Source organism: Agelaius phoeniceus, chromosome 2 (assembly GCF_051311805.1).
Source record: "Agelaius phoeniceus isolate bAgePho1 chromosome 2, bAgePho1.hap1, whole genome shotgun sequence".
Taxonomy (NCBI): domain Eukaryota; kingdom Metazoa; phylum Chordata; class Aves; order Passeriformes; family Icteridae; genus Agelaius; species Agelaius phoeniceus.
Window position 1 is genome coordinate 87,953,882 of NC_135266.1, and position 13,416 is coordinate 87,967,297.

A 13,416-nucleotide genomic window follows, 5' to 3' on the forward strand; every position below is an offset into this window, starting at 1 on the left:
CAGCGGCGCCGGCAGCGCTCGCCCATCCCGCGGGGCTCCAGGGCCGCGGGGCCCCGCTCCGCTCCGCGCATCCCGGCACCGGGCATGCGGCCGGGGGACCACGGGACCCGCGCCAAGGGGCCCCAGCAGGGATTTGAGGGCAAACTGCTCAGGTGCCGACGGCTAACATCCAGCCGAGGGCTGGGAGGTGTTCGACAGGATCCATCCCACCAGGAGGTTTGCTAATGGCTGCATGCGAGCTTGCATTTTTTTTCCGGTGAAAATTAACCATCAGGGCAACAGAGGATATTCCTCTCCCCAAAACCATTTTTTTTCTCTCAAAGAGCACTAAAAAATTTGAGTTTTAGTACTCCACAGGGCTTGCCATGCGGGATATGCATGATACTGATGTTATAAAAAGCCACTTTCTTAAGTTCCACAGACAAAGAATTTGTTGGGACACAAAATAGCTTTGGGTACATTTCTGATCTCCATGCAGAATGTTAAAATTAAAACATCACTGGCAGTAGAAGGAAAAGGAGGAGAGCAAGAAAAGCTGTAAATTTTGCACTTCTGGCACAGCCCAGATTGTAGCAACTGACTTGATTTACATGAGCATCAGGCTGGACTAAAGCAAGAGAAATCAATAGTTATGGTAACAAGGTTGAAAAGGAGAGCAGACTGAGTGGATGTGGATACAGGGTGTATATCTTCCTGAGGAATGTAAGGCCAATTAAGTTAAGGCTTCAGCATCTCACATGGAACTCATAAAAATCCCCTCAGGTCTGTCCAATATGTTATTCTGTTCTGCTGAACCTAGTTTCCTGGGAAGAAACAAGGTCCTGGGAAAAAAAAAATAAAGTGCATTTTTATCATACTTTTGAAATCTTATCTTCCTTTTAGGTCAAACCTGCCTATTAAAACATGAAATGTTCATTTCCCACTGCACTCTCTTCCTTTGCATACTGAAAATGTAATGTTTGTTGCCCAATTTTATCCTTCAACTCAAACATATAATTGCTCATTGCAGTCAGATCTAATAAATATCCCATGCTCACACTCTCCCTCCAGATTTTTACATCTAGATCATGTCTCCCTAGCTTCCACACCCACAGGGAACAGCAATATTTTTAAAACACATTCCAACGCCTCCAAGATGTCTGAAACCTTGGTGTCATGTTTCAGCTCTAGGTTTTGTGCCACACACCTGAAACTGAAGCAAGTATATTAATTGTGGGCTGAACAAGCCAGGGACACCCACCAGCCTGAATGTCCTTTCTTCTTCTCTCATCTGATAATCCTGAGGTGACAGGGATCAGGGGAGTGTTCCAGGCCTCAGAGGGTAGAATTACTGTAATTTTTTAGACATACAGACTAAGCAAACTGTGTTGTCCAAATGTGATAAAATCAGGCTGACTGGCCCAAGAGCTGCTACGAGGTATCATACTGCTGCCAACTCAAAGGCACATGCACTTACTGTGCTTGGTATTGCACATACCAGTCTTAAAAAGCTGAAACTGTTGTGCAGGATATTGGACTGGGTCAGCAATGCTACAATAAATGGGAAAATCCCAGCTTCACTGTGGGTGTCTGCCACTGTCCTTGTACCTGCTCTGGATGTCCCATGGGTCCATGAATAGCTCTGTTAGAAATACATTAAAAGCTGTTCTGAAATGCATTTTTTATTGATAAAAAAGAATTAACGAAGTATAATCACGTCATAGTGTCTTTGACTGAAGTGCTCTGTCAAGCTTACTTCCCTTTTGTGTTATGTAACTCTTGTAGAGTTTATTTGTGCCGTGGGAATTGATTTGCTGCTCGTGTGGAGTCCACACTCAAGGATCTGCAAAAGGCTGATGTTATGGCCTAGTTAAGAAGAAGAACTCTAATGACCATACCTGCTTTGAAAAGTGAACATAAATGCTTTCACAGTAGAAGATGAGTGTCATCCACAGTGCAGGCAGCAGGATGCAAAATCTAGAGGAAAAATGGGTCTCTCCAAAAAAATAAGCTTTAGTGTAGAAGCATTCTCTTGCTTAGGCCCGTCAAATTATTAGCTAGGGTCAGACAAAGGAGTCCTCAGTTCTGGGAGTTTGGTTGCTCCATCTTTTGACTCAAATCCTCTGTGATCCTCACAGTGTCACAGGCAACAGGGCCAAACTATTAGACAATGGCAAAGCAAGACCTCACCTGTATGATTTAGATGTTCAGGTCTTCTTCTCAGCACCTGTGTCAAATATGGAGTGTGAGTAATGACCAACCAATTCAATGGTCAGAGAAGACCAGAAATGTGTCAGAAGACTTCAGCCAACAAATGACGATGTCTGAGGAATCAACTCATCTTTGTTCTCTGATTATTTCTTTGTTGATTTCATTTGTACCTGGTGGACAATTAGGGAGGTAGGGCTTTGTCTGCACTGGTGACCCTCACCATCTGATTCATCAGCCAGGTGACACAGAAGTGTGGTCACATCTCTGGCACCACTGGCTGTGAAACACCAAATGTCAGAGAAGGGCTTCCTGAGGAACATCACTCATACATTTGAATTTTTTTATTCAGAGCAACAATGAAAAGTTTCCTCAAGGATTTTCAAGTGGAAAAGCAACTCATTGTAAGCTAATCCTGTAGCTCACAGCAAGAGAAAGCTTCTTTCTGCTTGACCTAGTAAAGAGTCACCTTTTGAAGGTCAAGAAAATCCTAAAAGCAAGGTATTACATTGAATACAGGACCTAATAGCCTCTTTCAAGGGAATGTCTCACTCTTCCCCTTTCTGATACTCCTGCAGCTCAGCACACTCATCTCCTTTCTGGCACACCACTGCTCCTGCTAGGCAAACCAGGATCTCCCTTAAGAACATGACTTCAGCAGGACCCCATGTTGTCACACTGTGTGTATATAACCTGTCAGCTGGGAGATTTAAGAAGTCCTGTTTGAGAGGGAAGAGAGACATATGAACAAGGCAGTCAAAGGTGAAGGGAATAAAAATCACCACTGGCTATGACAGGACTCTGTGCATGCTGCTAAAGTGCTAACCTCACACATTTTTTCAGCCTCCTACCCTTTGACTCACTGCCCATAGGGAGGCTAAGGCTGGGTTATTACTGGAAGCAATTGCATAACTGTGCCAGATGTTTTCTACTTCACTTCTCTAGATGTGATAAGTTTTAGGTCTCACCAGTTCCCCTTGCTGTCCTTGTTGTCAAGGCAAGGTGTGTCCCCAAGGAGTGTGCCAAGGTGAAGCACATCTGGGAAGTCCTGTGCACTGACTGTGGGATGCACAGAGCCCATGGCTGCTTAGGAGAGGTCTTGTCCTGTTCCCAGGACAGGCTCTGTAGCAGGACACTGTGTTGAAAAGTTCCTTGATAAATGGTGTGTTCTCCAGCTGTGTTACACTGCTCATACACCTTCCCTTGACTGAAATGTCAGCTCTGCCCCACCTAACAAGTTGGAACAGAACAAAGCAGAGGTGCAGGGGAAAGGATTAAATGTGACAATATCTGATTTCCTTGCCTCATGCTCCACTCGGACTTTCTTATTTGGTTTTCCTATAGCATCCTCTATCTCAAAATCCTGGACAAACACACCAGCTGAGCCCCAGCTCCTGTCTGCACTGGGAAAAGGCTCATGCCTTGGGTACCAAACATCTGGCTTAGCTGTAGCACAGAGAGAGCCCGATGGCCTTGCATCATGTCACCCAGCAAGGCAGGAGGCAAGGTGAGCACAAAGCCCGTCCCCCTGGCCACCTCTGCTCACACAGAAGGCTCTGGGACAGAGGAGAGGAGTGAGAGCTCCTGCACACCTCTGCAGCAGGTGGGTGTTACACCAGTGGGTACAGCATGGGCTGTGCCACAGGGAGGTGGCATTGGCACAGCTTTGTGCCACCTTCTTCCAGCAGCCTGCCAGAGGGAGGCAGTGATTTGGAGTTTTACTGTTTTATAGCTAAGTGAACTTAAAATCTAAATGGGAGAAATCTCTGAAATGCCTACACAGCATGAGCATGGGGTTTTTTTCTACACTGGCACTTCTGCTGATGGCCTTGTGCTATGAAGTGTGGATGGTCTCTGGGGATGGATGTCTCATGGCACCTGTGGGTGCCTGTTCTGTTGTTACATAGCCCTTGGGAGAAACACTCTTTTTCCTTCCATGTGCTCATTGTTTCTCTGTATGAATCTTGGCCTAATTACCTTTGCTCCTGCCACTGTGCACCTCTGAGGAAAGCTTGGCTCAAACACTGTTCAACCTGACTTGAACATAACCTCAGGGCCAGCAGAAGAACCTTCATGGGATGCCTGTGCCTGAGGAGAGAGGTAGTCCAGACACTAACTTTACAGCCAAAGCTAAACAGAAAGTCTATATGCATTTAATATATCTTTTTATATGGTAAATTTTTATCTGAAGAGTCATATGACTCAAAAAAAATTATAATTGATTGACCTGAGTGCTGGTCAGAGACACATTTGTAAATGTTTTGGCTTTTTCAACCCCTCTCCTTGGCAAAATTCTGAGTAGTACAAAAGCATAAATTAAAAAAGCTTGTCATTTGTTACTGCATCGGGGATTACCTTCAATTCTCTGTAATATCCAAAAATATCTGCTAACATGTGAGCAGTTTCCTGTTTACAGGTTTTTAAATTATTAGAGAGCGTTCACTAGTTACCTTAGATGGATTTTATAATGGGATTTCAACAATTTATCCTACTGTGTGTGTGCTGTGTACTGTAAGTATCAAGCAGACACACTCTGGATTTCTCATGCCTGAGGGTAAACAACCTTGTTTATAGCCTTTTTTACAGCATACAGTATAAATTTCTTCTAAGGCAAGACCAAATTTATATACACTGTGGATGTTTGTTATAACACAGCTGAGAAAGACAGAAAACCTCTACATACCTTGTATATGGCTTACCCTACAGATGGCCACCTCACATCACACAAAATATGGTTCACAGGACCATTTATAAAATTCAGCCACCAATCTGGTTTGCAATTTAATCTACAAAGTGCATTAAAATGAAAATAATTCATTGATGGTTTTGCCATGCCTGAATTTAGTCATTTGTTCATATGACACCTCAGAAATATGAGTTATATTTGACAGCCCAGCTGTCCACGTCTGGGAAAGGCAGTTCATCTGCTTGTCAGGCCCTTCTCTCAGGTTAAATTATTCAACAAGCAACTAAAGTGGATAATCTTTATTCATTCTGGCATTTCCAGTTTCATTTGAAGTTTAGCTGATGAAGCTGTTTTATGGTATTTCATTTCATTGTGTATCTTCCTGTTCCTGCTTGGTACAATTTGTAAAATGTTCATATTGTCTGAGGTTTTTTTAATAGACGACCTTCCCTTCGCTGTGGTCTGTGAAGCATTTTGTCTCCTATACAATGAGAAACCCCTTTTTATGTCTTTGGGTGTTGCTATCATTCCTATTGATTTATCTAAGTACTTTTTCCTGTCATACTTCTTTGTCATACAAAATAAATTGCTTTGGGTTTGTTTGCTTTTGTTTTTTCTCAGGCTGGGAAAACTAATATCATAATTTGGATTTCCTTTAAAATAACAATACTGATGTTTGTGGTTTTTTCTCTCCTGTAGTATTTTTTCTGCCTTTAGCTGAACAGCTAATACAATTTGTTAACTGGAGCTGTTCATATAAGTCTTGAGTTTTACAGTGGGTTTTTCCTCACCTGTCACCACACAAAGCTGCTGGCATTAAGGAGAGACATTCCTTTGCTAGAGCTGCTGGTTCCCAACAGGAGTTCTTAGGTGAAAGTGCATGGACCACCATATATCATGAAAGGCATGATACCAGTGTCTTCAAGAAATGTTTCCACAGCTTTTTCTTTTCACATGCCTGTTCTTCAAAGGTTAAAGTTCACTTTATTGTTTGGCTTTGGCCTTGAGGGTTGAACATTGTGCTACATCCTTGAGGAGACTGAACAGGATCATATTAGAAAAACAAGTGTCTTTCTTGAGATTATTTACCTTTGGTGGCAGAGGTGCCAAAACTGCTTTCAGACTCCAGGAACAGACAAGGATTCCCACATATACTGCTGTTGTGAAAGTACAGAGAGTATTTGCACCCAACCACAGACACCTTTTCTTTCTGCAATTGCAGTCAGCAGCAAGCCACTCTGCTTTTGGACAATTGGCAGTCACCTACAAAGCTAAAAAATAGAAACTGAAAAGAAATCAGAGGAAACTATACCAGAATTGGGTTAAAAGTGATTAAAATTACACAGCTCAATACCTTACTTTGTTTTCAAGGGAAAATGTGTTTCTATAGTGGTTATAAACTTGGAGGTGTAGGACACATCAAATTTTTGTGTCATCTTTGCCAGGCAAAGCAGTGAGGACTGTAAGGCTTGGAGGAAACTTTGCAGAATGAGGCATGCTGTGACTGGAATTCATCAATATTCATGATGGCCCATATTAACTTACTAATTTCACCTTCTGCATCAGTCATTCCAACTCAAAACAATATATTTTAAAGTGCTGATGAAGAGGAACTGTGAAGGAAATATTGTGGAAATTTAAATCAGATTGCTGTGATTGGATGCTGCCCACAGGGAATATTACCATGTGCTGAACAGAGTTCACATCCCCAACACCGTGGATTTCTGATGGGTTAAGGAAAACAGGGTATGAATCATTCAAAGATTTCTAATATAAGCATTACCCAAATAAATACCCTTCCCCCACTTGCAGAGTCTCTGGCCAAATACTGTCCCTCTGTTCCAGCTCCTCCTTGCTGCCTCTCCCTGTTTCCGGATGGGCCCTGGCCCCCAGCCCTTATCTCCTCCAGCCCCTGGGCTGTTTGCAGAGAGCAGCTATAAAGAGGCTGACAGAGCACGGAGTGGAGGGGAATTACAAGGTGCAGGAAAACAGCAGCACCGCTTGGCTCAGCACGACCTGCTCTGCACCATGGGGAAGGACAAGCTGCCCAGCAAACCAAATATCTTCCTCCTTCTTCTCTTCTTCCTTCCTGGAAACACTCCTCTCAACACGGAACCGTAAGCTACACGTGTGGAGGGGGGAGGGAGGTCTAAGTGCTCCCTTTTTCCTGCAGCTTTCTTCCCACTAATAACCAAGCCCTGAGTTCCTGCACAGCTCTGACAGTGTTCCTCGCTCCCATCCTGTAATCCCCCGGCTGTCCAGCCCTGGGACCCCTCCCCACCACCATCTCTGCCAGGGGCCTCCTTCCACCCTCCCCAAATCTCTGCCCGCATGCCCACAGTCCTGCCCTGATAGTCCAAACCTGGATCCTCTCAACACCTTTGCCCAAGTATGTTTCTGCCTTGAAACCTCTCAGGGCCTGGGATGTTGTGGGCATGATGCCAGGATCCAGGTGCTTACCTTTCCCGGAGTGTCCTTGTTTCAATCACTGAGTTACTTCTCCCCATTCTCCTGTTGCTTTCCAAGCCAGTTTGTTCCCCTTTCTCCTGCCAGTTTGTTTCCCTTGGCAGGCTCAGATGTGCTTGTTCTCAGAGAGGATCTGTGACCTAGATTCCCTTCCTGCGGCTCGGGGGCTGGTGTCAGCGCCAGGGCTGCGCGGCCCGGGAGCACGGCTGCAGCTTGGGCTCTGCCGGGAGAGGGGCAGCCCGGCATGGCACGGGCAGGCTGGAGCCTGGCATGCCCACCCCAGCCTTGCCCACCGGACAGCGCTGCTCTGAAGCCTCTTGTCTGGGTGGGAGCAGCCTCCCTCTTCATACCTTGGCTGGGTTCCTCTTGCAGTGCTGACAGAGGCACAGCTCTCACCAGCACGGGTCCAGCAGTGCTTGCTGCAGAGATTCCATGCCCACAAGCACTGCCACAGCTCTGGCAGAAGGTGCAGCACTACTGCTGCCACTTGCTGTGTGGTCAGAGGTAAAGTTTCCACTGGGTCATCCTGAAGGATATTTGACTCACGCTGTACCATCAATCCCTCATTTGTCTGCCCTGTTTGGGTGCTTCTGGGGTGGATCAGCCAAGCAAGTTTGTTTTGGGGTCAGGCAGAGCTCTCTGGTCCCCCTACAGTAATCTGATGTAACTAAGTAATTAAGTAATCTTCATTCATTCTTGCCCAACATCAGGGGGAAAGGGAATGAAACCGTACTGCTCAGACCTGTGGGCAACATAGAACCATAGACTGGCCTGGTCTGGAAGGGACCTTAAAGATCACTCAGTTCCAAACCCCCTGCCATGGACAGGGACACCTTTCTCTAGACCAGGTTGCTCAGATCTCTATTCATCCTGGCTTTAGGCATCTCAAGATGGGGTATCCACAGCTTGACTGTCCAATCTGTGCCAGTGCCTCACCAGTGAAGAAATTTTCTCCCTAATATCTAATCTAAACCTGCTCTCTTTCAGTTTGAATCCATTTCCCCTTGTCCTGTCCCTTGGCAACAGTCTCTCTCCATCTTTCTTGTAGGCTGCTTTTTGTCCCTTAACTGAGCCCCGTTCTGGGAGGGAAGAACAAAGAAAGGCTGAGAGGTGGGAGAGAGAGGGGTGTTGTTGGGGTCCCCAGAAGGAGGACAGGAGCCCAGTAGGGAGGCAGTTCTGAGCAGTGAACTGCTAGGTAGCATAGGCAGTTTTGCTGTGGGTGCAGGATAGATCAGATGCTGCATACAACACAGAAAGGAAGCAACCCTTGAACTGAAGACAAAAAATTAAACTTCCAACCAAGACTTGCTCACTGTACCCTATGCAAGTAGGGGGTATCACTTATTTGGGCAGAAATAGCTGCTGCTATTTCTATTTCAGAGGTGACCATCTGGACAGGAGACACAATTAAGGCTCAGATTGCATATTACAAAGAAACATATTCATCAAATTAGTGCAGCACTGGAACAGATGACCCAGACAGATGGTAGAAACTTTATCTATGGTGTCCTTTGCAAAAGTCCTGTTCCAGAAGGGAAGGTGGGCTTAAGACATCCAGAGGTCCTTTGTAACCAAAATTTCAATGATTTTGGAAGAATGCAGCCAAAGGTATTATTCTCCTACTCTGGTTGTGCATGTAAGCTGTTTAACAGTGCAGCGGACATGCTTGGGAGTACTCTGCATTTGGTCATAAGTGTGAGGCCATAATGACACTTTAATTGGCAGGTATTGATTTGGGCTGATGAAGTTCACTGCTTTCTTTGGCTGGGTGCTTGTTCTAGGAAGCAGCTGAGAGTCAATACACAGAGAGACATTATTCCACTTTCAGCTACAGCGTTACCTTCTCTGTAGAGACAAACTCACCATTTTTGCCTCAGCCTCCATCTCTAGGGTCTCCTATTCCTCCTTGGTGCATGCCTCTGTCAGAGTCACTGCCTCTCTCATCAGAACAGCTCATTGCATGCTGAGGTCTCTTTTGGCAGCCCAGATGCTTTTTGTCCTGGAATGTGTGTACATGGCTTTTGTGACCACAGTTGCTTAAAACACTCATGGTAATTTAATTCATCTGTCTCTTCTAAACAACACATCCCCAAACACCTAAAGAGAGGTCTATAAACAGCATGGTTTATATCTCTGTTTCAAAGGCAGGAAAGCCAGCCTAAGGGGTAGTTCTGCAAGTTGGCCAAAATTTCAGCAGAACAGTGAACAGGAAGAGAAATGAGGCCAAATTCCCTACAAACTAGGTCAGGCTGTCCTTTCTGTGGACTGGATGCTATTGTCACATTGCCAGTGCCACTGACAGGGGACAGGGGGGATGGCATTAGGGGAAGCAGCATGGGCTGAAGCCATGGTAAGAAGGTTGTGGAAGAAAGGAAACGCTGGAGAAAGCAGAGAGTCACAAGTTATAACTCACTCTCTGGGAGGCCGGAGTTCCCTCCTTTCACAGCTTCTGCAGCAGCACTGGCTGAGCAGAGTTGCCAGCAGGATCCTCACTACATTTCACCACAGTGCTGCCTCATGGTGAAGGAAATGCAGGAGCTGCTGGGATCCCACTGCCTCCACAATAGCTTTAGGACTCCCCAGAGAGCTCAGAGCCCAGGCAAAAATGTAGCTTTGGATGGATGCATTTGTATTTGTCCTCTATTCCTTTCTGAACCCTTCCCGACAGTCTGTTACTTATTACTGACTGACAATTTTCCAAGGCTGACCAACAGTGATCAAGTCTGAGTGGTAGGAGCTCACTTATTATATTCCCTTTATGAACAGTTCATTTGCTATTTTTTGCTACTCAGTTCTATCATACAAAAAAATCTTTTCCACAAACATCTAAGTTAATTTTTAGAATTTTCTTATCCGGCACAATTATGAGACTATTGTACTTCCGAGATCATTTAGGTATGTACTGAAGAACAGGAGTCTCAACACAAACTCTGGAGGTTTTCACTGGTTCCTACCCCTGCTGCACTATCTTTCAACCAATTAATCCAGGACAGAATTATTAATTTGATTTATTAGTAAAATTATCCCTTTTATTGAATGGCAGCTTAGTTTAAGGGTCCTCTGTGGGGACCTTTCTCAAAGCTCTTTGAAGATGCAAGTACACTTGAGGTACAATAAAACACTACACCCCAAAATTCTCTGTGTGCTCATCTTAATAAGGTCCCAAACTGCAAGCACTCACATCTTTGCTCATCATGTGAAGGATTTGGAAACCTGGATAGGCAAAGACTGGAGGAGTCAGACAAATGGGTGGGTTTTTTCCTCAACTGTTTTTAGCTAATGCCTTTGAGTCTCAAAAGGAGATTGTGGGATATACAAAATTCAATTAACAGCCTGAAACCTTTCAAACCATCCTTACTCCCTGCTGTGAAGCCAAACAAAACATCCTTTGTAAAGCACTCTCCATTAGCATAGAAATTGTTCCTTCTACTGCAAGCATTTTCCTGCTTTTAGGCTAATTAGTTAGACCATTTAATATGTATAAACCCAAAATAAAATGAATGCTCATGTTATATGCACTGCAATTCACAGGGATGGCAATGGATTAGGCATGCTGATTTGTTAATTTCCCTTCACTTAATACTGTTCCCTTAAAACCGTTTCACATTTCTGATCTTTCTTGCTTCCCTCCCTTCACAGGCAGTACATGGTGCTGGTGCCCTTTCTGATCCACACAAATTCTCATGAGAAAATCTGTGTTCAGCTGACCTACCTGAACGAGTCTGTGACCCTGAGTGCCACACTCGAGTACCTAGGGGAGAACAGGAGCTTGATTGATGACGTGGTGTCAGAGAAAGACGTGTTCACCTGCATCCCTTTCTCTGTGAGTATCTCATGCTCGTGGGATGGTCTCTTGTGTTTATTGATGTGGGACAGTAGATCCAAGCAGTCCAGAAATAAGAAATAAGACACACTGCAATCAGAGACCCCTAAGATAAGTCGAACAAAAGAATTAACTCAATGTGGATGACTGACTGTGGTAGTCTTACAAGGACTAATTTTCCCCCATTATCAAATTCTGTGTCCCACATGATACTTCTCTGCATGCATTAGAGAAGTATTTTGGAACTTTGACTGACAGAATGTGCCCCATGTTTGTTTGATATGAGTAAGCCTGAGACGAAAAATACCAGGGTGGACTGAAAACTGTAGAAACCGGGGAATTGTTAAAGACAGTGAGGTCCATGAAACCATATGGCTGCTTCTGGAGCTTATTCCCAGTTTTTTACTGCAGAAAGTTGGTTGGTGAGTAATGTAAGCAACAGGTTCCATACCCTAATTAATGAATCTGGGTTGTTTTCTTTTTGATAAATCGTGTGATGGAATAAGGTCAAGTATTTCTCTAAGAAAAGTATATAAATGAAGGAAGGCAGTAGTTTTTTTCTTGCTCCCTGCACTGAGTCATTTTTGTCCCTTTAGGGAACTTTCTGACCCAGCTAGCACTTCTTCCTTCAGTGCTCAGTGCAATGGGGTGGATCAGTAAAGCGGTTATCCTCTTCATTCTCCTTAGCTCCCAAAATCCAATAGCACATCAGTGGCATTTCTCACTGTGATGGTGACAGGGGACACACTGCAGTTCAAGAGTCGCAAGTCAGTGCTGGTCAAGAATTCTGAGAGCTTGGTCTTCGTCCAGACAGACAAACCCATCTACAAGCCCGGACAGACAGGTACCGGGAATTGGGCTGGTATTGACTCTGACAGCAAAACATCTTAAGGGCTCCATTCTCCAGAGGTGCCATACTTATAGTGAAGTTTTCAGATTTCTTCATGGGGGAATCTAAAGTACTCAGTAAATCTTATTTCTGTCAGCTGAGGTCTAGTTCATGGCACTTTCATCATTCCAATCTCCATTCTCCAGGCACAGTATCTCAGCCAGGTGTAGGTACAGGCTCTGATTCATTCTACTCAAGCAGAGGCACAAAACAAGGGTGACTGCAAAGCATAGTCTCCCTTGGCTGCACCAGAATCAACAAAGCAGAACAGGCATTCCCAAGAGATAACTCAATTCAGCCAAGACCTGATTATTCTTCTAAATTTATCTGCCCCTCACTATCTGCAAGAGAAAGACCCTGAAGTAATTGTTTCTATTACTTAGAGATCTCAATTCAGAGCCTGTTGATCCATGGAAAGAATCTGAGTAATAAATTATTGAAACATTGTCATTTCCTGTGATGGCTACAAATTTAACTGTGGAATTTCCTTTTCTTCTGTTTCACTCTTCAGTTCAGTTTCGGATCGTCTCTCTGGACAAAGACTTCTACCCGCTGAATGAGAAGGTAGAGCCTTAATTCCTTGTTGTTAGACGGGAGATTTAATTCTTAAATTAACACCATTGCTGTCATCATCCAGAACCACTGAAGACAGCCTTTAAACCATATGATACTCTCTCACACCATGCTTTACCTGTTCCATAATCTGTCCTAGGACACATTCTGTCTAAAAAAAAATCCCCCTTTTCAGAAGCATATAGATGTTTAAAACCAGATGTGCAAACCAATGTATGTGACTAATCTTGTGGGCAGGGATCTCATTACTGAAAAAATGTGTTGGACAAGTTTCCATAGGTAGTGACAGGTGTGAGGTCATTTCTGGCAGTGGATGCAGTCCCACACTTAGAGAGCAGCATGACAAGAACTTGGTTTTATGGAACTGGTCAGGGGTGCAAGCCCATCTTTTGTTTTATTTGACAATCAGTTCCTTCTGCAGACAAGTTCTTTGAAAACTTGTGCTTCATCACATCTTCATACAGTGGTAAGACCAAAGGTCAGGGTCCTAAAATATTACAGATAAAATTCCCTTAGCCATCAAGATCCAAGGAAAAATAGCAAGTACAGAAAGGGAACAACCCAAAGGACTTCTTAGAAGTTCTTTGTTCTTCTGCCCCTCAGTCCAAATCTGGAAAACAATTCCATGTGATTAATATTTCTAACATTGATTTTCTTTTGATCTTTCCCCACAGTTTCCCTTTGTCTACGTTCAGGTGAGTGGATAACTTCATTATTATTATTTGCAGAAGAATGTGCAGGCACAGAGCAACCAGTCCCCAGCAGTGGTGTTTTCAGGCTGAAGGGCAAGGG

At 44.3% G+C, this 13,416-nt stretch overlaps 1 protein-coding gene and 1 long non-coding RNA gene across 16 annotated transcripts in view; one reads left to right on the forward strand and one right to left on the reverse strand.

Annotated features, from left to right (window-relative positions):
• The window catches only part of LOC129132260 (uncharacterized), a 43,896-nt gene extending 36,042 nt beyond the window's left edge, over positions 1 to 7,854 (reverse strand). For 2 of the 13 annotated variants that reach the window (XR_013180997.1, XR_013180994.1), the window contains exons 1-2: positions 7,334 to 7,854; positions 5,665 to 6,144 (exon numbers count right to left, since the gene is read on the reverse strand). This is a non-coding gene — a long non-coding RNA (uncharacterized LOC129132260). The other 11 variants (XR_013180999.1, XR_013180995.1, XR_013180996.1 and 8 more) reach the window with 11 other exon arrangements.
• LOC129132228 (alpha-2-macroglobulin-like) overlaps positions 6,760 to 13,416 on the forward strand; it is a 37,509-nt gene continuing 30,852 nt past the window's right edge. For 2 of the 3 annotated variants that reach the window (XM_054651276.2, XM_054651284.2), the window contains exons 1-5: positions 6,887 to 6,990; positions 10,979 to 11,162; positions 11,850 to 12,006; positions 12,563 to 12,615; positions 13,299 to 13,319. In XM_054651276.2, coding sequence (XP_054507251.2) covers positions 6,902 to 6,990; positions 10,979 to 11,162; positions 11,850 to 12,006; positions 12,563 to 12,615; positions 13,299 to 13,319 — 504 coding nt within the window. In that variant the 5' untranslated portion in view covers positions 6,887 to 6,901. Of the gene's footprint in view, positions 6,991 to 10,978; positions 11,163 to 11,849; positions 12,007 to 12,562; positions 12,616 to 13,298; positions 13,320 to 13,416 lie in introns of all 3 variants that reach the window. The other variant, XM_054651268.2, reaches the window with a different exon arrangement.